Source organism: Taudactylus pleione, unplaced genomic scaffold (genome assembly GCF_031769625.1).
Source record: "Taudactylus pleione unplaced genomic scaffold, aTauple2 ptg000430l, whole genome shotgun sequence".
Taxonomy (NCBI): Eukaryota; Metazoa; Chordata; class Amphibia; order Anura; family Myobatrachidae; genus Taudactylus; species Taudactylus pleione.
In genome coordinates this window covers 2,115,543-2,141,266 of record NW_028284832.1, presented here as the reverse complement: position 1 = coordinate 2,141,266, position 25,724 = coordinate 2,115,543, and the positions used below count along the sequence as shown (strand labels likewise).

General features: G+C 41.8%; 1 protein-coding gene across 1 annotated transcript; it reads left to right on the top strand.

Moving 5' to 3' along the window:
• Positions 1-1,376: 1,376 nt before the first annotated feature.
• Positions 1,377-25,724, top strand: CHMP1A (charged multivesicular body protein 1A). The gene is made up of 7 exons (XM_088447367.1): positions 1,377-1,523; positions 6,368-6,387; positions 6,495-6,572; positions 8,414-8,560; positions 21,607-21,735; positions 23,790-23,977; positions 24,302-25,724. Exons 1-7 carry the CDS (start codon positions 1,517-1,519, stop codon positions 24,321-24,323), a joined length of 591 nt encoding a protein of 196 aa, XP_088303493.1. The 5' UTR covers positions 1,377-1,516; the 3' UTR covers positions 24,324-25,724.

Genomic DNA, 25,724 nt, shown 5'->3' with positions numbered 1-25,724 from the left:
TGCGACGAGACCCTTGTGGTAGGGTCTCGTTGCCGCAAGCCCCAGAGAGATTTCGGCTCAAACAGAGCCGAAATCTCTCCCACTGACATCACTCGTTATGTCAGTGGGGCCGGCCCCAAACGGAGTTCACATGGGAACACCTCCATTTGGGCAGCCACTCCCCCGGCCCGCCCACCAAAAGGGGCGTGCTGTCACTCAACATCGACAGCACGCCCCCTTTGGTACGAGACCCAGAGCGACAGATTGCCCGAAGCTATCCAGGTCTCGCGCATGCGGACGACGGAGCCGGCTCCGTCGTGCGCATGTGCTCTGGGCCACCATCGACCTGGTCGCAAGCGCTCAGCGCTTGCGACCGGGTCTGAATCAGGCCCAGAGTGATAAGTTATAAGAAAGTGATAAGGTGCCAGCCAATCAGCTCCCGTCATATTTCAAACACAGCCTGTGAGATGACAGTTGGGAGCTGATTGGCTGGCACCTTATCACTTATGGTGCATACACACGGTTAGATTTTTCTTCAGATCTGAACGATAACGATTTAAAAAATCGTTCAATCATTCATATCTGAAGGAAAATCTGACATATCTGTCAGATGAACGATTTGAACGATGGGCGTTCCCGATGGTCAGATAACGATATCTGACATCTGATGTGTTTGCAGTCAGACTTGGAAGATTCCATTCATTTTAATGCAGTCAAAAATCGTTCAAACGTTCAAATCTTTGGTAAAATCATTTAATCGCCCATCTGACAGATCTGACAAATCTGACTGTGTGTGTGTGCTCCATTACTTATCACTTTTCACTCTGTCTCCTAACACTGCTTAGTAAATAGACCCCAGAGGCTTGCAAAATCCAGTCCATCACTCCCAGAATTAGGGATGGCTATCGACCATCGATGTTTCAAAGACATCGATGAATGTTGACCGTTTCAAATACTTTTGCCAGCGATGGATAAGCAGAAGCCAATAGTTTTTGTTTTGTTTTTGAGTGGCAGGCCAGAGTTTAAACCCGCTCCCCGAAGGCCGCTAAGCCCGCCCCCATTTTTGATTGGCATGCCAGCAGCAAAGGTGACCATTGAGGGGGTGCAAACCATCGATGGTTCACCATCGATGGTTTGTGTGCCATCAATTGTAATCGCCGATATACCATCGTTAGAAACCATCGAAGAACACCCCAACGATGGCCATCCCTACCCAGAATCCTTTTATGAACCTACACAAGCTGGTCAAGGCGCTGTCTGCAGCCTGCGGCGCCCTGGGGCTCTCAGGATTACAGCTGCGCATGCGCCAGAGCGATTAGCGTCAGACCGTGACGTGACTGACTCTGAATGGGATGCTTGCCAATAGAAGGAGAGCGACGAGTTACAGTCACGTGATCCCCACCACTCCCCCTCTCGGTGGCTTCCTAATACAACATCACATCGCGAGAGTTGGATGTGGGAGAGCAGGTGACAGAACCCGGAAATATTCGGTGCTCGGTGACTGTCTCTGGAGATAGACGGGAGCTTGGGATCCAGGATGGACGGTGAGTGGGGGAGAGGCTAGCACACGTCTCTGTTACCGGCACCTCTGAGCCAGGGGGACACTGCCCGGGTTACACCACCTTCCGCTCATACAGCTAAGGTCTCACCTGTCCTATAGTAGTCACAGTCCTATATCAGACCCTCCAACATGACCCCTTCCACCAGGTACAAAGGTATCTGCTTCTGGACTTCCCATTTGGTTTATAACTGTACCTGGTGGAAGGGGTCATGATGGAGGGTATGCTCTCTCTCTCTGTCTATCTGTGTGTGTGTGTGTGTATATATATATATATATATATATATATATTTTATTATTTTTTTTGTAATCCCAGATTACGGGCGATCCCTGACTCCCCAACCATTGTATCTGTTGCATGTAATGTACCTACATTGTGTGTGTGTGGATAACTGATCGCCTCAGTCACACTAGGTGATTGGAAAATTAATAATCTAGTCATTCACACAGAATGAGATTGCGTCTTCCAGTGCGGTTGTCACTGGCTGTCACATCATTGTACTGTGTGTGTGTGTGACTTTGTGGTAACGTTTGGTCCTTCTTAGTCTTGTGACTGTGTTTGGGGTGTGTCCTACCGGGAATGAGTGTCACACCTGAGTGAGAGGTGTGACTGTGTGTGTACAGGTTTGTAGGCTTCATAAAATGCATTTCATATTGAGTACTTGGAGTCGTGACAGGAACTGGCAGCTAAACGATGTGGTAATATATTTATTTTCAGGACTCTATACTAGTTCTAAAACAAACAGATCGTTTTTGTACTGATGCGTGCTATTATAATAAAAGGGGTTAACATAAAAAAAAGTGTGTGTGTATATATATGTATATGTGTGTATATATATATATATATATATATATATACATACATTTGAGGGCACTGAGAGACTGTATACAGATACAGCTGCCTTTATTGTCCTACGTTTCGGGGGGGTCAGCCTGTCGTCAGGCTGACCCCTGATATGTAGGACTATAAAGGCAGTTTTATCTGTAAACGAAGTCTCTCGGTGCCTCCAAATAGCTGCGTACATTTGGATTTTACCGACCCGTGGAGGGCACGAGAGCCCTTATTACAGTTTACAAGCAAATGCTGGATGAATGGAGGTATATGAGATGTATGGTCCTACTGATTGTAATTTAGTGCATCCTTTCATCACCATGCATATGTATATTTGTCATGTTATCACTTTTTGTCTTCCCTCTTCTGAAATACCCCATGTTCATTTCCTCTTGTAGAATCTGCCTGTCAGTAATATATATAGAAGAGGTTGGTTTATGTCCAATCTTTAGTTCTATTTTGGTATGGGGTTTTTCCTTCATGCTTTTTGTCTGGTGACTTAGGGGGCAAGCAGGCACTCTGGTTGCAGGGGCAATATTTCCTGAACTACTTCCTTGGCATTCTCTCTGAACAAATATGTAAAAATCTGAGATGCTCATACTTGATGAAAGGCTCAATAACCCCACTTGTGCAAGCTTCCTGGAAAACAACCCTCTGTATTCCTTGTGCTGCCCTACCATCCCAGGCTGCATCATCTGGAGTAGAGACCTCTCAGGCATAGCAGCATACAAGGAGAAATGTGAGACAAATGTGCAGGTGAGTCGGATACCGTTTAGCTGCACAATCAAAACCTGATGAGCTCTTGTGTTCCAGATGTCAATCCCATCAACACTTAAATTATTTGATTGTAAGTATTAGAAACATCTTGGGCGAGATGTACTAAGCGCAGAAATGCGACGTAACCCCTGATACTGCAGTTCCGGTGCTTTTTCCTGGTGGGTAATGCCATCTTTATATGGTGCTATCTAATAGAAGCCTATGGGCTTCTTTTCGGAACGCCACCTGAGGAGCCCAATCCTAGCTCCCCCCCGCAGTGGGTGTGTCCTTCAGCGCTACGCAGAAGGATGCCAGAGGGACTGGGTCATAAGTCCGGAAGTTCCTCTATCGCAAAGGTCAGCTCTAACCGGGAGAGCTGTCCTTTTGCGATTTTCTAGGGACATACCGCGATAATGGGCGGTATGCATCGCCGATGCGATGCTTAGTACATCCCGCCCTCTACGTTAACGTTTCAGAAAAGAAATGAATTGGTCAGCTTTTATTCTCCTGGATAAGTCAATTGATGCACTAATTTTCCTAACACACGTTCAACAAAGTTTGTTTTTAGCACAAGTTGATTTCATCCCATGGGCAACAAACACCAGTGTTCTAACAGTTGGTCCCAGGAGAGTTCATCTTGGGCAGCAAGTCTTCCGACTACCAGCTACCAGTGGGGCTTTCCTTCTCTTGCTTATGTCTATGACTCCTAAAACAATGTGAAATGGGGCTACCAGATAGCCTTCTCAGACATACCCAGCAATAGTCTTTTCCAATCCAAGGTTCCCAGGAACCTGAAGTGCAGGTAAGTATTCCATTTTACATTTTAGGTGTTGCAGAATGCAGCAGTCATCTGTCCTGCTATGGGGTATTTTTTAAATTCTTTCCTTGTGGCGGGGGTTATGGTTTGATCAACCCCATTGGGATGAAAAAGTCTTCAACCATTTACACAAGAGTTATACGATGGAATCACTGTTCAGCCATCCAAGCCATGAGTGAAGAGTATTCCTGGCTTCTCTGAATATAAGACACGTATCTATGTCACTATCTGGGAGGACCATTAGCGTTTCCACTCTTTTTGGGTTCAACGTGAGGCACTTCTAATTAAGAGTGCTTACCTTTGGCCTGTCATGAGCCTGCCATGGCCATGACCTTCACAATGGACATGGCCATTTTGTATCTGATCGATATCCTGGTGAAGACCTGATCTTGGGATCTGGCAATGCAAGCAAACCAGGCCAACTTTAGCTTTATAATAAAGCAGCCCAAATCATTCTGTCCATCAATTTATTATTTTTTTTTTTTTTATTAATACAGTAGTTCAAAGGTTTGTTTTTTTCCCATGACAAGATCCTAAATCTCCTCTCCTGCTCCGTAATGTGATATTCCACATGGATCTCCTTCAGATCCAGATCTCTCGAGAACTTTTTGAGTTTAATGGAACAGTTTGCTAGAGTGGTGGTGGATAAATCCATCTCTTTTGCTGGTGGGGAAATACATTTCGGTCCCTTTTTAGTATGAATGCCAGCCTTCATGATTAGGGAATGCCATACTGTCACCACCCGGTTTAAGGGATGTTGTCTACTTTAGGAGTCTTTCTACAGAACAGACAGACTGGGTTCAAATGAGCAGTGCCACTGAAGTGGCCTACTTGTATGTTCTTGGGCACTCACAGCACCCAGATCTTGGTGGAAGCATCTCAATTTCTGCAATAGCTAGATTTTTTTGGTTTGTTTTTCATTACCATCTCAGAAATCTACATCAGAAGATTAGATAATGGAAAGGTATTTTTATTTTTTTTAAGTCACCAGCACTTTGGTGTAAACAGGAGGTCTCTTCATTCTGAGAACATTCAAGATCTTCTTAAAATGTAGGGGGTCACCAGGGAGATGCAAGTGCCCCTGATAGCAACCTCCCTATGGAGCCTGATCAATCCTGCTCCACAACTTTCTGACAGCTCAACCCTACAAAACCATCTGATCTTTTAAGTTGAGTAATTCACCTACAGTGCTTAGTACATAGACATGTTTCTCTGCCAGAATCTACCACATGGTTTGGTACACACATTTGTTTTGGTGCAAGGAATGGCTGCTCCTCTACTCAATTTCAGTCTGTACTGGTCTTGAGCCCCAGCAATTGCAGACCTCTTCCCCCTTGGTGCTCTTCTAGTGTCACTTAGGTCTTTATTTCTAAGATATAGTTTGTCATGTAAGGGGCATGCCAAGTTCAGCTAGTTTGTAATGATCTTGTTACTCATTTGGGGCTTTTAAACTAGAATTACTACAAAGTGTTCCTTTTGTGCCCCACTTTTTGAAGTTGTTCTGCTTCCATTTGACTTTGGCTCACGCCTACCAGTCTCCATACTTGTGTTCCATGATGTCAATTGGAGCCCTGTATTAGCTAGTTTGTGTATGGGATCCAGTAGTTCCTTCGTATTATCTGAATATGGTATATCTGATTTAGTTGTGTTGTGTATATTAAAAAAAAAAATTCAGAAATAAGTAGTATTTTGTTTCACAATATTTAGACCACATTTAGAATTACTGTAGGAGTAAATCCAGCTGGAAGAGGCAATTATGCACCTTTGCAAAACCATATTGTGCTATTGGGGGAGGCAAATTTTGATGGTGTAATTGAACTATGCAGTGAACCTGCTGGAAGGGGGTCCCAGCGGCTTATGCATGTTGAATGCAGAAGACATTCGGCTCGCAGTCTACAGGGATGTGATTTAAACTTTCCCTACTCTCGTCACAATTTGCATTTGCACCTTTTTGTATCACAACTTGGTCCAATGCAAGTTTGCTCCCCTAATCTATATTTGCTCTTACTGTATTAGACCCTTTACGTGTTTTATGCCACCAATACATTTTCTACTATATAGATTTTTTTATAGCTCTGTAATTGGATATATGAATTAGGTTATTGATCTGATGAGATCACATCTGCTAATGGTTTATTATCCAATGACTTGTTCATAAATGGGGGTTTGTTTAGGGTCGTCTGCAATTGGCTCACTGATGAGCATTCATGAGATCTGTTGTGCTGAAAAACTAAATGCTGGGCAATCACTTGTTTGATTCTATTTTGTATGCTGTACTAGAGAGAGACTGCAGTTATCATGGATTACAGCTGAGCACCGTATTTCCTAAATGACCCCCATTGTCCTTATAGGTTAGCCCCATTGTGCGAGTTTATTAGAGTACTAACATGTTGTCTCCTGTTTTGTTTTTTGTTTTTTTCTACAGACACATTATTTCAGTTAAAGGTGAGTAAATGTCATAGTTTGGGAGTTGTTCCCCACTTGCTAGCCCGTTTTGGTGCTTTTATACTTATCATGACCATTTGTGGATTTTAATTTGTGATTCTCTTCAGTTCACAGCCAAACAGCTGGAGAAGCTGGCAAAGAAGGCAGAGAAGGATTCCAATACAGAGAACGCTAAAGTGAAAAAGGTGATCATGGCTGTGACGGAAGGGCAGGGATGCTTGTGTCACTGTGTATGGATTTCTGCATTTGTTTGCTTGGGAAGCAAACAAATGCCTAAAGCCTAAACCGATGGAAAACCGAAGAGAATCCAGACTCTAGAAATACATGGGGAGAATGCATTATGGTAAAGGCATAGAGGGACAGCTGTGTTGCATAAGAGATGTGGGGTAAGAACAGGGCAGGTTTGCAAACAGAATAAGTACAAATTTAAAAGAAAATTTTGAGGTTGGATGTGACTTAAATTCGGGTCTGGTTCATTAGATCAACAATAAAAAGTTCGACCGGTACTAAAGGTCGACACACAAGTTCGACATGGATGTAGGCTGACAGGGTCAAAAGGTCGACGGGGGTATGGATGACACACAAATGGTCAACTTTTTTTTCTCTCTAACCCAATCTTCATCCTAACCTTCCCCTTGGTGCCTAACCCTAACCATTCCCATTTCGACCGTTTGTACTTGTCAACCTTTTTGTCAACTTTTCATTCACAACCCATTAAATTCAGTGCTTCTACTAAAGGGCGTAATCCAGAGGGATGGTATGGAGATCGTGTTTGTGAGCTGCAGTTTAATTCCCGCCATGATCTTGCTCTATCTCCCAGGTCATAAAGCCATTGTTGAAGTCAGGGCTCGGAAAAATATTTGTGTACTTTGAAGTTGTGCCTTAGTCTTTCTTGAGTAAGGTACGAGATGCAGGGGACAAGGTTTTTGTTGCGATTGAGGGATGAAAGTGGTAGACGTATGTCTCCTGGAATACTATTGGGTTTGCCTTTCGAGGAATTGCAAGACCATTGTTTTCTTGTAAGAGGAGTTTATATTAGGGATAATAGTGTTCAATCTAGGTCCGGCGGCAGGCAGGGCGTCGGACCTAAAGCTAGGGCACATCTGCACGCATCCGAAAAGGAGGAATGACTAATGAAAATGGGCGTGTCTTTATGACACGTCCCCTTCTTGTCACTCTTGGGGGCGTGCCCAGCACTTACGGACAGCCCCCAAGCGCCGCGGTCACTGTGAATGGATGCCACGTGAATGCGGTGACCGCTGCTTTGCCGATTTCCCCACCCGCGGGACACTGCGGCCCGCGGGTGGAGGACAGAACCCACAGGTTGTTTCAGCAGGCACCGTGCTGGAGGGTAGGATGCTTTCTGCCCTTCAGAAACAGGGCAGAGCGCGGCGCCCCGCTGAAACAGCCTACCAGGAACGCTAGACAAGGTAAATTTCCCTGTTAATCTTAGTTGCAATTAGCAGAGCCGTAACCAGACTTTTTGGTGCGCTGTGCCAAAAAGAGCATTGGCACGCCCCCCCCCCAACATTATTTTAATAGGGGACATAAGAAACGCACCCGAAAAAGGGCCATGGCCTCATGGGGAAGGGCCAGGGAATAGATAGGGGATGCTGGGGATAAAAGTAGACAAAGCTACAAGTGAGAACTATAATAAACAGAAAATTTACAGACCCAAACAGCGCCCCCTGCTCTGCGGTGCCCTGTGCCATGGCACAGGTCGCACTACCCTAGTTACGGCCCTGGCAGTTCGCTTTGACAAATAGACCCCTATATACCGTATCATATATACATGTGCTGCTCTCGTTTATATTCATGTAACACTCGTGTGATAAAAAACATCCAATAATGATTATTACGCTGTGATGTAACAAAATTGACAGCTTATTTTATACTTTGGTGTAGTGATTCTTAGGTGGTTTTGCATTGTTTGTCTGAGTTTCAAGCAGACCAGACCTCAGGGTTCAGAATTGTATATTATTCCCTGGGGTGAGCATTGAGCGTCCTCCTCATTTCCCCCCAACAGGCGCTGCAGCAGAAGAATGTGGAAGTCGCTCGAGTATATGCTGAGAATGCCATCCGGAAGAAGAACGAGGGTCTGAACTGGTTGCGGATGGCATCGCGGGTAGATGCTGTTGCCTCTAAAGTACAAACAGCGGTCACCATGAAAGGGGTATGTGGCATATCGTTCCCACAGATACAATTTACTACATTATTGGGGCGATTTGATTAGTGCCTTGGCAGAGATGTGCCGTTCCGGAACAGCGAATCACACTGCAACCAGCAACAACGGTAGTGTTTCCTCACACGCGTTAGACCTGCGCAGGAACATTAGCCATATTGAGCCTACCGTAAGTAGGCACAACCGAGCATTGCATGTTCTGCGGCACATCACTGCTAATTAAATTGGCCCCTATGATAGTTATGCAGTTCTGCGATAGCTGTGTGCCTTCTGTGTACACCAATGATGTGCAACTGATGTTACTTCAAGAGCCCCACACATTACTTGGTATAATTACTAAAGCAAGAGTTTTTGGAAGTGGAGATGTTGCCCATAGCAACCATTCAGATTGTACTTAACATTTAACTAGCATCATCTACAAAATAACAGCTAGAATCTGATTGTTTGCTATGGGCAACATCTCCACTTCTAAAAACTCTCACTTTAGTAAATATACCCCTTAGTCTCAGTAATAAGTTAAAACAATCCCTTTTTTTTTTTTTTTTTTGTCTTAAGTACTGTATTTTTATTGGCTTTTCAAACTCCAAACGGGCTCAAAGGGGAAAAACAAATACAAAACAAAATTATACTACCAAAATACAATAAACTAGAATATCAAATGTAAGAGCACATGTATATCAAGAAATTGCAAGCAATAATACATATCTGAAATATGTACTAAAATCGAGGAAGCATAAATGCCACAGCATCAGACCAAAGCATTAAAGGTATATAAAGTAAAGAGTGGGCCAACAGAGGAAAAGAGGCATGGGTAGAAAACCTAGAACCCAATCAGTGTGTTACCAGAGGGATCAGCAAGAGCATAACAGGAATCTTGCCACAGTGACCAGTCTTTGTCAAACTTTAGGGGACTTTTTTTTTTCTGATACAGAACCCGCTCATGAAAACTATCCAGGAGAGGAGGAAGGCGGGGTCAAATTCCATCCAACCACGAGCAATGCAGACCCTGGTTATTCACATATAGATATAAAGGAGCAGTGAGTGATTCCTCCAGATCGAGACTGAATGTTCAAATACATGGGGCTAGTAAATGTAAAGTAATACCCTTGGAGCATATAGAAGCAACCACCTGAGCCCAATATAAAGCCACCTTAGGACACAACCACAGAAGATGCCAGAAGTCAGCGGAAGGAGCAGAGCATTTAGGACTTAAAGGTGCCTACACACTTGGCGATGTGTTTACGATCCGACATTGGGTCTGATTTTCCTTTGAACTCTCCCCCAGCAGTTGTGGGCACAATTTGGTGTTGAAAACTGTCCAATGTGACAAACGATCTGTAGTGCCTCCTACTATTCCAGTGCATTGTGACTGAGATCGTCAGATCTACCTTACAGCACGGCAGATCTGAAGATGTGATTTACGACCTGCGTGATCATGAGTGGACACTCACGATTTGGGCATATTTTACACTATTTGTCGTCGCGATGCGTCGGAATCTGGCAATTTGTGTAAAATATCGCTAAGTGTGTAAGCACCTTAAGTCAGAAGAAGAACTAGCAAGTTTACACAGGAGAGAAGGGGTCTAATAGACCCTGTGCAAAATATACAACTGTATCTGCTGAAACCTGGCATATACGCCGTGGTACCCTGCCGAGAACCCAGTATAAGGTACCACTCCTCATCAGTGAGAACACCCAAATCCACAACCCAGCGAGACCTAAGGCTGCACAGATCCCCCTTACCAGAAGAGAACAGGAGAGAGGAGCAGGCCAGTGAAATAGAGTGGCGCTCGGGTTAAAACAATACATTTAATGAACGTGACCACTATCAGGGGAATTCAATATGAAACGTAAACTTCGCTGTCGAAGTTTACGTTTCATATTGGAGCTTTTACCTGGGATAAAGTATCGGGCGCGCGCCCGCTTATCCCCGTATTCAATATGAGATGAACGAAAACGGGAGCCTGCGAAGTGGGATTTGCGTAAAGTTACGAAATTTTCCTTAAAAAAATTGTAGGACCCCCCCTAAAGTTGTAAAAACATGGGGGATCACTATGGGTACCCCCGTTTTAGCCTGCAAATGAAAGTCGGGGTTTTAAATAGTCGCAGCAGGTGTTTTTTTCCCGACATTGAAGTGTTGCAGAAGAGCACTTAGGTTTTTTTTTTCATTTTTTTTAAGTGGTCCCATCAAATTTGGGGTACATGAAAATGGGTACTAGCATATTTTTATGTCCCTAAAGTAAGTTTTTAGAAATTCTGCAACTATGCACCTGCCGCTAATAGCCTATTCTAGAATACACCTGCCGCATATTTGCAGAATAGCCCTGAACCTATTTCCCTATTTTTAAACACTTTTTTTTCCCATATTTTTTTTTTTTTCACCCCCAATTTTTAAATTCATTTTTTGGGGTGTCCCTATTTTTTTTTTTTTTGACAGTTATTTTTAAAATGTCATTCCCCGGGGTGCAGGCTATTTTTTTTTAAGCCTGCAGCCCTAAACCCCAATTCTGCAATTTTTTTCGCCACCTATTCAGTGGTGAAAAGTTATCCCCGTTTTTTTTCAAAGACTTTTCGAACCTGCGAAAAGTCTTTGAAATTGAATACAGTGTAAAACTAAAACCTGCGATAATGATGTCATAGGTGCGATATTAACGCAAAAATGGCGTTTTCACTCAATATTGAATTCCCCTATATGTCTAATAACCTATCAATCATCCGTATTTTAAACGAGAGTTACAGGCTAGAACAAGCATGCTAGATACTGCTCTGTGCACCAGAACTTGCCCAAGGTGTCATTTGTCAATATCATTAATTTTGTCTTAATAATTTCATATATAGTAAACTAAAAGAATGAATGTTGGTCACTGCCCTCATTAGGAATAGCCCTGATAGTGTTGAAAGTAAATGTATTGATCTAAGCTACCATTTGCTAGAGCTGGGAAATCTCAAGCTCCAGTTGTTGGGGAAATACAAGACCTTACCACAGAATTTGGTATTTGCAGGCACACATTAGTAAGGTACAAAAAAAGTGAAAGAGAAACTGGGTTGTCTCAATAGGTACACTGATACAATTTATTAAAACATCACTTTTATTAATTCATATCCCATTATAATATTGGTTAAGTGTGATCTACTGTGGAATATATTTGGTCAAAAGATAGAAGGTACACAATACTATCGGTGCTCAGGAAAATAAAACGTGTTTTATTTGTATTTATTTTTTTTAAAGAGAAGAAAAGAATACAGTGTCGGGCTCTTTCTGTCTAATGTTTTGTCAAATATACAGTACCAGTCAAAAGTTTGGACACACCTTCTCCTTCAATGGTTTTTGTTTATTTAAATTATTTTTAACATAGTAGATTAGTACTGAAGACATCAAAACCATAAAAGAACACATGGAATTATGTTGTAAACAAAAAAGTGTTAAACAAATGAAAATATGTTGTTATATTTTAGATTCCTCAAAGTAGCCCCCTTTTGCTGGGATGACAGCTTTGCACACTCTTGGTATTCTCTCAATCAGCACCATGAGGTATCTCCTGGAATGGTTTTCCAACAGTCTTGAAGGAGTTCCCAGAGGTGCTGAGCACTTGTTGGCTGCTTTTCCTTCACTCTGCGTCCAACTCATCCCAAACCAGCTCAATTGGGTTTAGGTCAGGTGATTGTGGAGGCCAGGTCATCTAACGCAGCACCATCACTTTCCTTCTTGGTCAAGTAGCCCTTACATAGCCTGGAGGTGTGTTTGGGGTCATTGTCATGTTGAAAAACAAATGATGGTCCAAGTAAGCGCAAACCAGATGGGATGGCATGGCGCTGCAGAATGCTGTGGTAGCCATGCTGGTTAAGTGTGCCTTGAATTTTTAGTAAATCACCAACAGTGTCACCACTAAAGCACCATCACACCACCTCCTCCATGCTTCACAGTGGGAACCACACATGCAGAAACCATCCGCTCACAAAGACACGGCGGTTGGAACCAAAAATCTCATATTTGGACTCATCAGACCAAAGTACAGATTTCCACTGGTCTAATGTCCATTCCTTGTGTTTCTTGGCCCAAACAATTCTTCTTTTTGTTGTTCATCCCCAGTAGTGGCTTCTTCGCAGCAATACGACCATGAAGGTCTGATTCACACAGTCTCCTCTGAACAGTTGATGTTGAGATTTGTCTGCTACTTGAACTCTGTGAAGACTTTGGCCCTGATTCAGACCCACTCGCAAGCGACTGTCCGCTCGCAAGTGGGTCGATGGTCTGCACTGAGCAAGCGTACGACGGAGGGAGCTCCGTCGTGCGCATGCGCCAGACGCGACGAGCGAAGGAAAGTCCTTCGCTCGTTGTGTCTGATCAAAGGGGGCGTGCTGTCGATGTTGATTGACAGCACGCCCCTTTGGTGGGCGTGCCTCCCTGACGGGGTCGTTCCCAAGGGAACGCCTACCTTCAGAAGCCGGCCCACTGACATCACTAGTGATGTCAGTGGGAGTGATTTTGGCTCTGATAGAGCCAAAATCACTCCGGGCCTTGCGGTTGAAAACCTCAACCGCAGGCTCCGGCTCGCAGTTTCGATGGTCGCGATGGTCACGACCATCGCGGCCATCAAACTGCACGCTCGTATAGGCTGTGGGTGGTGACCCACAGCTATACGAGCGTCCAGGAGGACGCTCCAGAATTATGGAGGGCGGCCCTCATTCAGAGCGTGCGCTCTGCTCAGAGCGTACGGCTCTGAATGAGGGCCTTTATGTGGTCTCTAATCCGAGGTGCTGTTAAATAGCGTTTTCTGAGGCTGGTAACTCTAATGAACTTATCCTCTGCAGCAGAGGTAACTCTTGGTCTTCCTTTCCTGGGGCGGTACTCATGAGAGCATTCATCATAGCGTTTGATGGTTTTTGCAACTGCACTTGAGGATACATTCAAAGTTCTTGAAATCTTCCGTATCGACTGACCTTCATGTCTTAAAGTAAGTCTTTTCTCTTTACTGAGTTGTGGTTGGTGCCATAATATGGATTACAACAGTAGTCAAATAGTGGTGTCCACTGTGTACTAACCCTACCTCTGCACAACACAACTGATGGTCTCAAACACATTTAGGAAGGCAAGGTAATTCCACAGATTGACTCTTGACAAGGCACACCTGTTAATTCAAAACCATTCCAGGAGACTACCTCATGAAGCTGATTTAGAGAATACCAAGAGTGTGCAAAGCTGTCATCCAAGCAAAAGGGGGCTACTTTGAGGAATCAAAAATATAAAACATATATTGATTTTGTTTAACACTTCTTTTTTTTTTTTTTTTTAGTTTACAACATTATTTCATGTGTGCTCTTTTATGGTTTTGATGTCTTCAGTATTAATCTACTATGCTGAAAATAATTTAAATAAACAAAAACCATTGAATGAGAAGGTGTGTCCAAACTTTTGACTCGTACTGTATATGTAACTGTCCACAAAATATTCACTCTCGTTAGTACAATCCCATATTATGTACCATTAAATTTTTCAGGGTTGCATAAAAATCGTATTTTTAAAAAAAAAATCAAAAACTGATTTATATCAGATTTTTGGATTTAAATGGGATATTTTTTATTTTAAAAAAATTTTTTACGTAAACTATTACATTTTTAAATGTTTTATTAAAAAAAAAAATGTTAATAAAAAATCCTGTTTAAATCACATCAATCCGTTTTTTTATTTTTTTAAAAGACATTTTTATGCAACCCTACTAAACTCCTTCTATATAAGGGTACATGAAAATTATCATGGGATTCCTTTCCACATGCTGGTCAATTATAAAGGTTGATAATTTTCAAAATCAACTATTGTAAACTGAGTTGGTCAGGTACATTAATTATAAATTATGTACGTCGGATATGCCATACCATAAGTATACACATGTATATTTTTATGTGAGATTAATTTGCTCAAATAAGGAACGCCTTATTACACATAAGATATATTACCTCAAATTCAAGATATAATATCTCTCATTATTAAGATTTTGGCAGGTGTATGAGCCTGGTAATAGATTGGAAGGTAGAATGGCAAGCAAGTGATATTATTATGATAATGAGTTCTCAGTAGTTACAATTGTATCCTATTATTAGGAATATTGTCATCCTATCATGAGGAGAGGTTTGGTACACGTCACTCTGGTAGTGTAAATGGTCACTTAGTATGCAGGGTGATACGTGTTATTCAACCAACAGACAAGATAATCTGTTTAGGACAGTTTAAATACACAATCATGTTTTTATATAGACATTCGAGCAGAAACACTGCCGACGACGCGCACTTTTCACTGTTAAGCTATTTCATGACAAATCTGATGTACATTATTTATAATTAACATACCTGACCAACTCAGTTTACAATAGTTGATATTGAAAGTTATCAACCTTGATAATTGACCAACATGTGGAAAGGAATCCCATGATAATTTTCATATACCCTTATATAGAAGGAATTTAAAGTTGCTGTACATAATAATATGGGATTGTGCTGAGTGAATATTTTGTGGACAGTTGCATATATACTTGGCAAAAAATTAGACAGAACCAGACACCGTATTCGTCTTCCTTTTTTTTAGTGATAAAAAAAAAAAAGCAAAAATACTGCGCTAGTGTTTATAGGAGCAGCTCCGTTTTTATCAATAGACATAAATTGAAAACATAACTGGAGCACTATGATCAAAGGTGATAATGGGTGTGGGTATCTTAAAATAAGTAATGTTTAAAACATGCAAATACCAATAGTACATAAAAATATATTCTAAAATGGTATATGTTTATAGCCCTTTTCTGATAAGGGAGTCAGCATGTCCGGTTTTCTTTATTGGTACAGGATTCCAATATAAGCCTTGTGGGGGTAGGTCCACAGGCACTGTATCTCGATGGCTAACTTTCCCTATCTAGTACCTTTATTGTAGTTCCAAATCTTCCTCCCGGCTGGTCTCCTTTTAAACTCGTGCGGCCACTTCCGGTGACGGCGTCTGCAAACTTCCGGTTTCCCGCTGTCATCAACCAATGCGTTTCATGCATATGGTACTTTGTCAAGGTTGTTGGTTACTTCATGGGGTTGCTCCTTTTATATTTTAAAATTCCCCAAGCTTTATTGACTATTTAGTTTAAAAATGGATGTCTCTCTGGAAATGATGTAATTAAGAACGGTAACCACATGGGTTTTTTTTTGTTTTGTTTTTTTCTTCTTTGGTATTGCATGCATAATTAGACAGGAGATTATTAATCTAAAATTAAAAAAAAATTTAAATTGTATGTTATAGGATAATAAATATTAGTTCAAATTTTATATTTTTATATATTTCTTTATAGAAATGGTTTTGGCTCCAAATCTATATTAAGACCATGTTAGTGTTTTTAAGTAAAAAATCCATTTGGTTTCATTTTTTATTAATTCTGAGGTAGGGTTCCCTCCTGTGCAGTTATGATACACTTTTTTTTGGATACCAATAAATTTAATACAGGATGGATCCTTATTGTGACAATCTGATTTGAGGGTAATTACATCCAAATCAGGTGAACGGTGTAGGAATGACAACGGTTTCTATATGTGCCTCCCACTTTTTAAGGGGCCAAAAGTAATGGGACAAACTAAACAATCCTAAATCTAACTTTCACTTTTTAATACTTTGTTGCAAATCCTTTGCAGGCAATTACAGCCTGAAGTCTGGAACACATAGACATCACCAGACGCTGGGTTTCATCCCTGGTGATGCTCTGCCAGGCCTCTACTACAAATGTCTTCAGTTCCTGCTTGTTCTTGGGGCATTTTCCTTTCAGTTTTGTCTTCATCAAGTGAAATGCATGCGCAATCGGATTCAGGTCAGGGGATTTACTTGGCCATTGCATAACATTCCACTTTTTAGCCTTAAAAAACTCTTTGGTTGCTTTTGCAGTATGCTTCGGGTCATTGTCCATCTGCACTGTGAAGCGCCGTCCAATGAGTTCTGAAGCATTTGACTGAATATGAGCATATAATATTGCCCGAAACACTTCAGAATTCATTCTGCTGCTTTTGTCAGCAGTCACATCATCAATAAATACAAGTGAACCAGTTCCATTGGCAGCCATACATGCCCACGCCATGACACTACCACCACCATGCTTCAATGATGAGGTGGTATGTTTTGGATCATGAGCAGTTCCTTTCCTTCTCCATACTCTTCTCTTCCCATCACTCTGGTACAAGTTGATCTTTGTCTCATCTGTCCATAGGATGTTGTTCCAGAACTATAATGGCTTTTTTAGATGTTGTTTGTTAAACTCTAATTCTATCTTCCTGTTTTTGTGGCTCACCAATGGTTTGCATCTTGTGGTGAACCCTCTATATTCACTCTTGTGAAGTCTTCTCTTGATTGTTGACTTTGACACATATACATCTACCTCCTGGAGAGTATTTTTGATTTGACCAACTGTTGTGAAGGGGTTTTTCTTCACCAGTGAAATAATTCTTTTTTTTCATCCACCACAGTTGTTTTCCGTGGTCTTCCGGGTCTTTTGGTGTTGCTGAGCTCTCCGGTGCGTTCTTTCTTTTTAAGAATGTTCCAAACAGTTGATTTGGCCACACCTAATGTTTTTGCTATCTCTCTGATGGGTTTGTTTTGATTTTTCAGCCTAATGATGGCTTGCTTCACTGATGATGACAGCTCTTTGGATCTCATATTGAGAGTCGACAGCAACTGATTCCAAATGCAAATGTCACACCTAGAATCAACTCCAGACCTTTTACCTGCTTAATTGATAATGAAATAACGAGGAAATAGCCCACACCTGTCCATGAAATAGCTTTTGAGTTGATAGTCCCATGACTTTTGGCCCCTTAAAATGTGGGAGGCACATATTGAAACCGTTGTAATTCCTACACCGTTCACCCGATTTGGATGTAATTACCCTCAAATTAAATCTGAAAGTCTGCAGTTAAAGCACATCTTGTTTGTTTCATTTCAAAGCCATTGTGGTGGTGAATAGAGGCCAAAATCTGAAAATTCTGTCAATGTCCCAATATTTATGGACCTGACTGTGTGTGTGTGTGTGTGTGTGTTATAAATATATAGTACCAGTCAAAAGTTTGGACACCCCTTCTCATTCAATGGTTTTTTTCAAAACCATTGAATGGGAAGGTGTGTCCAAACTTTTGACTGGTACTGTAATGTATGTTCCACTATCCTCACCTTTTTCATTTTCTTTTTGCCTGGCCCACATACTGGTGGGCACTCTAGAAGGTATATGACATTTTCAGTATAACATGTTGTTTCGTCCTCCAGGTCATATTCCTTTTTTGTTTGATTTGATTGAAACTTTTTTTCAGGGTTGAGTGTTGGTTCTTTTTGTAGTTTTACACGCCAGGCATTCCAAACAATAATAGTGTCCCTTTCCCTCATTTTCCTTTTGTGTTGGTCCTAGTGTCAATCGGTATGTGACTCTTTGTGAGTTGTTCTTGTAAACTTCTAGCTTTTTTGTATATAGTGTTCGGATTTTTAGGTAACCATTTTTAAAGGTGTTCATCCAATTTTAGTATATGCCATTTTTAACTTGTTTTCTAATAGGTAGTGCTCGCTACTGTACTGTGTAATAAATGCAAATTCAAAGTAATTTCTTATGGTTTTGTGTTTATATTTTATTATTGCTGTTCTCTCTGCAATTTGTAATAGCTGTTCTTGGAGTTGCTCCTCATTGTAGCCTTTTTCTGCAAACCTTTTTCTCCATGGCTTGACTTTGTGATTATGTAATTTCCTTGATCTGCGCATTTGCGTCTTACTCTCCTGAACTGGCCTCCCGGAATGTTCGTTAACCAGTATTTATGGTGATTGCTATTTATAGATATGGCGTTGTTTCTGCTTATTTCTTTAATGTGAGTCCTGGTTTCTATCTCTTCGTATTCACAAAGATTTCCAGATCTAAAAAGACAACTACATCTTTACTTATCAGAAAAGGGCTATAAACATATACAAATTTTAAATATATTTTTATGTATTATTGGTATTTACATGTTTTAAACACTACTTATTTTAAGATACCCGCACCCATCATCACCTTTAATCATAGCGCTCCAGTTATGTTTTTAAATTGTTTAAATCACGCTTTATTTTCCTGAGCACCAATAGTATCGTTTACCTTCTATCTTTTAACCAAATATATTTTACTGTAGATTAGACTTAACCAATATGATAAGGGATAAGTATTTTTAATATGAATTAATAAGTGATATTTTAATAAATTGTATCAGTGCACCTATTGAGAGAACCTCCTGTTTCTTTCTTTTTTTTTTTTTTTTTGTAACTGACCTATTTGGTTGTTTAGGCTGCACCCCTATGCATATATGTTTTGATTAAAATGTAATGGGGTACCGATAAGACATTCTATATTCACACATATTGTATATAGGATTCTTGTGTGCAGATATATAACCCTTTACCCATTAGTAAGAGACTGACAGGATGCTGAAGCCAATAATGCTGCTTTTCCTGTCCATCGCTGACAAGGTGACATATCACAGAACCGGATGTATTGTGTAATAACTGCACTCTTTCCTTGCTGTGCCTGCTTACATACTGCAAATACTGGCCATAGCTACAGTACCCTGGCATTAGCAGCAGTAAGGGCAAAGTTTTGCACAAAGTGGCATGTTTCTGTAACGGGCACGCACCAACATCTACTTCTGGCCGTTAGGTAAAGCTAGTTGACACCAGCGGATCTCGTGAAGAAAGTGGGCGCAGTGCAAGTTGTGCTGACTTCATTGTTGCGACCCACTTGTCTTGCGTGCCACTAGTGCAGTTGGAGGGGGGCAGACTGGCCAGTTGGTCACCAGCACCCGGATGACTGGGCGCCCATAGCTACATAAAAGTCTGTCATTGTTCAGTACTATGGAATTTGTGGCAGCTTATAAATAAAGGGTAATAATAATATAATATGCATTTTTGAATTTTTTTTCATGATTTACTTTATGCCATATTGATAAGGATACAAGGTGAATCTATGTGAATAGGAATCCTCTACATAATGTTTCTAATCCATCTGAAATGCCACTTACAGTTCATGTTTGCGGATTTTCTTTATGTACAACGGTTACATTTTCCACCAAATTAAGAAATGTCATAAACCAGGGGTATTAACATATGTCCCTCCAGCTGTTATGGAACTACACATCCCAGCATGCCCTTCCACAGTTTTAGTATGCCCTAATAGCAAAATTGTGGCAGGGCAGGCTGGGATGTGTAGTGCAGCAGCTGGTGTGCCGCATGTTGACTACTGTACCTCTGGCATAAACAAATCTGATCTCTCCAATATGTTGGCATCTAGCATCACCGATCCTGTTTACAGTTCCATGGTCAACAGGCTAATAGGGATTTAGGGGACACTGGAGATCAGTTGTTAAGGGAGAGGGAGTGCTTCAGTTATCCAGAATGGAAGGAGATTGGAGCTAGTCGGCACAACTGGGTCTATCTGAGAGTACAAGTGGCAAACACGTTCTCACTATTACTAATGACTGGTGCCAGCTCAAGAGATGCCTGCAGTATACTTCATGCAGGCAGTGATACATGGGCTCTCTACTTTTAGTAGTGTTCATTCTAGCACCCTGCACCTGTCACAACTCATGCAGTTCCTCTTTCCTGTCTCGGGTGTAACTCTCTGCTCTGGTGCTTCTAGTTCACTCTGGTATGTATCTTAGCAGTTTGTTGCATGAGCAGAATGTGCTAGAAGCACCAGAGCAGAGAGCGACACCCCAGGCAGGAAAGAGGAACTGTAGGGTTGTGACAGGTGCAAGGTGCTAGAATGAAGACTACTTTTAGGATGGTGGTTATAAAAAAGCTCCCCCAATATGACCTAATTATATGTAACATAGTTATTTATGTAAAGCTTGCCACACAATGTAATATAGGCAGCGGTATCAGGCTGCTGGCCCACGATCACCATCCAACTGGCCCCATATTATGATCAGTATTGTTCCTATTATTATGGTGCCATGGAACCCTTGTGGCGCCTTTATAAATACAATGAACACTATATTATCTTTCTAATACCCTGCACCAGTCACCGCGCATTGAAGTTCCTCTTTCCTGCCTGGGGTGTCGCTCTCTGTTCTGGTGCTTCTAGCACATTCTTGTCTGTCTCAGCAGTTTGTTGCATCAGCCGAGTGTGCTAGAAGCACCAGAGCAGAGAGCGGCACCCCAGGCATGAAAGAGCGACTGCACAGGTTGTGAACACTATGAACACTAATAATACTAGAAGATTAGCACTACTGTCCTGTGCATTGTCGTCTTCCAGCCACACTAAGGGCCTGACTCTGAGGGGTATATTTACTAAAGTGAGTTTTTAGAAGTGGAGATGTTGCCCATAGCAACTAATCAGATTCTACTTAACATTTATCTAGCACCTTATAGAAGATAACTAGAATCTCCACTTCTAAAAACCGTCACTTTAGTAAATATACTCCTCAGTCACGCGAAGTGCCAATGTTCGTGGCTTTGAGTCTTTTGTTGTTGTGTGTGCAAAATCCATAAAAAATGTTAATGCATGCCTTACACAATGTGTACACACAGAAGCACTGACACAAGCAGTAGCATAAAGTCACAGGCGCAACTACAGCAAGAGATGCTAAAGCGACCGCGTGAGACTCGGAATCCGGTCCTAAGAAGCCCCAAAGGTTCCGTAAAATATATGGGCCAGACAGCCAGCTAGCTCTCCCCAATATGGTCTCCCATGTACAGCCAATTGCCCAGTGATCTGGCTGATCATCCCATGTGTATCCAGCAAGCTATTGGCCTCTACTACACATGCAGTAGGAATTGTGATGTGCATAGTAAAGCTATCTTTAATAAGATTGTTTTATGTAGTTCTTACTTGTATTTCTGTTTATGGTATAACTGTGCAGCACTGATGTACTAGTGCAGTGGGAAGTATAAAGCATTACAGAAGTGTAATAAACTGTATGAAAATAGGGGAAATCCAATCGAAATATTTTCAAGCAGTGAATTGCTCAGAGTGCTGAGACCTCATCATCGTTTCTCCTCCTCTCCCCAACACAGGTGACTAAGAACATGGCTCAGGTGACGAAGGCTCTGGACAAAGCTCTGGGCGCGATGGACCTGCAGAAGGTGTCTGCAGTGATGGATAAGTTTGAGCAGCAGGTTCAGAATCTAGATGTGCACACATCGGTGAGTGAGAGCAGAGACTGTCTGTCCTCTGTAACTAGATCACTTCTTCTCTTATCACAATGCACTAATGCCCGCTTCATGTCACTGCGATTGTTCCACTGGGGTCTATGTATGGGAGCAGGGGGCTTAGATACTGTATTATGGGCCTGATTCTGAGTTGGGAAGCAACAGTTGCTATGCTGCAACTCTCCACTGGGTGGCAGTCATGTTGAGCTTTTTTTGTATTGAATATTGTGGTCAGCTCAATGCTGCTACTTGTCTCCATCCTGTCTAACCACTAGTAAACTAGTCCAGGCTCAGTAATTCCTCAGTCCTTTGAAGTATATGGCAACGTTTGTGACTCATATGCAGAGCGAAAGTCCCCCCAAAAAACTCACTATTTTTCCCTATGACAACTGTATACCTGTGGTTTGGAGCGGAAAACACTGATGATCTGCAGTAATGTCTGTTATCTTTTCTTTTTGATGTATTCTCAATACGCAATGAGCTGACGGCAAATAGCATGCTATGTTTTTATCATGTTTTCATCTTCAGTTTGGTTTTTTTTCCTAATGACAAGTTACATTCTATAATAAAGCTACTATTCATAGCTATGCGTACCTTGGCGCAGCTTACGATTTCTGTATTTTTTGCTCCATAGCTTCAGCTATTCTGTTAGATGCACCCAGTTACTTTGTGGCTGATCACGCCACAAACGTGCGCAGGCATCGCGCCATGTGATTCTCCGCACCTGCATACGCTACGGTACACTATGGCGCACACTGCGATCACACCATGCATTCCTATGGAGGCGCGGTCTCGTGCACGTGTCCGATGTCGGGCACGCGTCTCGCGATATGCCGCGCCAGCAGCAAGGATATGGCTGTGCATATCTGTAACAACAATTTTCAGCAAAAGGTGGCTAAAAGACACTAACTGAACCACACGCTTAATGGGATTTCCTGTCTGGAATTGTGCTGTGTATTATTGCGTATAGGAACAAATTGTTACTTACATTGTACAGGATAATAAGCAGAAACGATATTGCTTTGATAAATATAGTATACATGAAAAATAAAAGCACTGAGGATTGGTGCAGCCAGCCAATGAGCACAATGGAACTAGTGATTCTATGGGCCTCAACCTGAGGGGACTCTGGGTTATTAAGCCTTGGTGAGAGGTAACCGTATGCTCTTTGGGACATAATCTTTATGTAATAAACCAGGAAACTTCAAAGGTGTAGTTTGCTTATTATATAAGTAAAAGAGAATTTGGGAGTCTTATACAGAAAATTGTATAGTGGATGCCCAGCTTTAATAGTAGCTTTATTACATAGGGAAACTTACTATTCACTGTAGTGAATCTTTAAACATTCTAATTATGGGAAATGCAATTTTCCTTTTTCTAATATGTTGACTATAAATTTCAAGACATTATACTGGTCTGCAGTTATTGATATATTCAATATGCTTCATGACACATAATATATACTATGAAGACGTATTCTACAACCTGGTTTGGATTCTTACGAAAAGTCCACAAGGTTCAATTTTGTATTTAATCCAAAAACCATTTGTATGCAGCTGGACTGTACCGGGTAATGCTGGAAGTCCGTATTGCAAAAATATTTTTGTCAGCTCTCTTTATGCAGCCACAATAGCAAACAAACAAGGTGATGGCCAAACCGCTGCAAGCAGTGTTACAGGCGTGAACCGAAAACATACCTGAGTAAGGGTAAACCTGTGGGTCTTTATAAATGTGTCAGCCAGTAATGAGTACACCTGTGCATCGCCTAGGTGATCCGGAAAACATGCAGTGTTAAAGGTCCCCCCACCTCTATTTGCACCATCCCCCTTCCCTACTCCAATTAATTTACGTTATTATTAGACATTTGTTTAGTAGAGGATGGGAGGGGGGCTATCAGAAGGGACCACTGATATCCATTCATGGTTGGCTGCTGTGTGTAAGGAAACTTGCACAGAAATGTCATTATTTTCTTTTCTTCACCAAACGCAGAAGATAAAAACCCCTTTAGTCTACTACTCCCCAGTACTGACCCTCTGACTCTCCTGCAGGTGATGGAGGATTCAATGGGCTCAGCGATGACTCTCACCACCCCCCAGGAACAGGTGGACAGTTTAATACTGCAGATCGCAGAGGAGAATGGGCTGGAGGTGATGGATCAGCTGAACCAGCTTCCCCAGGGCGCCTCCTCAGTGGGGGAGTCCTCCACCCGCGCTCCGGAAGACCAGCTGTCACGCAGGTGAGGACGGTGCTTGTCTTGTTACTGTATTGGCAGCAATAGGGAACCTGTATGGCTTTGTATCTCGCATGATCTTCTGAATACAGGAGACTAACGTTAGGTAAGCAATACCACCATGTGTGTGTGCAGCTATTTGGCAATGCTATATGTCATTTTGGAAATATTGTATATTTGAACTTGAAATGATCATGATTCAGTCCAGTCACAACCCAGTGTTCCTGCTTTTATGATTGCACTACTTGTTATGAAAGTCTTGATGCTCTGTCTGTACAGGTACAAATCTATGGCCTCACTAACTTCAGTCCTTTTCTCTCCTCTTTTCAGACTGGCTGCCCTGAGAAATTAAAGTCCCACAGATTCTGCCTCTCCCTCCCATGCCTGGAACATTCAGGAGTTTGGGTTACGCTGGGGTCTCTATCCCACTGCGGCCTTCACCAATTATTTTAAGAAGCTATTGGGCCACGGCGACGTACTGCTACTGCTGTCCAGTTCTCTGCAGTGCTGAACCCTAAATTCGGCCTATCCCTAAGGACCTCTCGATGCATGGATAAAAACCTCACGTGCAGGGGTTGCATTCACTCGAATACTGTACATGTATCATATTCTCTCGCTATTCTTCCTAAATCCCAATAAGAGCTGACACCTTGCCAAATATGCATTGCTGGGGTGAGGGGACTCTTGGCGTCACACATCTCTCTAGTGCTGTCACTACAGTTCTGTACAAATAGTTATTTATACTCTAATGCCTAAAGTGAGCAGAGGGGCAACTTCATCATTTTGGTTCAAATACATTGCTTCCTTCTACGTAAGAAACCATAATCCTTATAACTGATTGAGACCCCTGACACCTCTGTCCGTGTGGACTACTGTTCTTTTAGTGCAATTTTATTCTTTAACCGTTTCATGTCTGGAGTAAACGTCTATGTACAGCTTCCTGGCCCCTCTGTGTGCATGGACGCCCATTCCGAAGCACCATTTTAATTTCTATCCATGTCATGGCGCGGAGTACGTCCCAAATACCAAAGTGAAGACGCATTAACTCCGTCTGTGACAGCCAATGCATTATGGTGCAGCCCTGTGTTAGCTTTAAATAGCTATGAGATCAATAAATTTGTGTGTATGAGGTTATGCACCTAATCAGTGGAGAAAAAATTGATTTGTAGGGTGACATATAGGATTATATAATGCAGCGGAGAGCCCCCTAACCCTGCAGTTGTATCTGTCTTTTGCCAGGTCCATTTGTTTTTAACCCTGGTTGAGAATGGGTTAAAATTGTTATCTTGTGCCTGTTAATCTTTTAACACCCTGTTGGCAGTGCCATGTTTGTTTTCGGTAGAGTATAGTACCAGCGAGGCCTTCAGATACACATGGGGAGTGGGTAAGCACAGGTATGTATGCTGTAAATATGCCATGTACTTGTGACAACACTAAAGCAGGGCCTCCATTTGTGTTTCCTGGGTACTTGTCAAGTGGAAAATGCATAGTCACCCGATTGTTCTGCCCATCCCCCTACCTCTCGCCTTCTCCGTTGTGCCACCTGTCTCAGAGTCTGTTATTGCACCGTTATTTTATCCTGATGTAGGGTTTCTGAGGCATCCTTATGTAAATGATTTGTTTTTGTTTTTAACAAAGATGCCTTTTTGTTTATAAATTCTCAGCTTTTGACCTTTTTTTTGGTTGTAATTTATCTGTAAAGAGATGTTTGTATTTACTGTACGTTTCAAAATAAATTCTTTATAATTCCTAA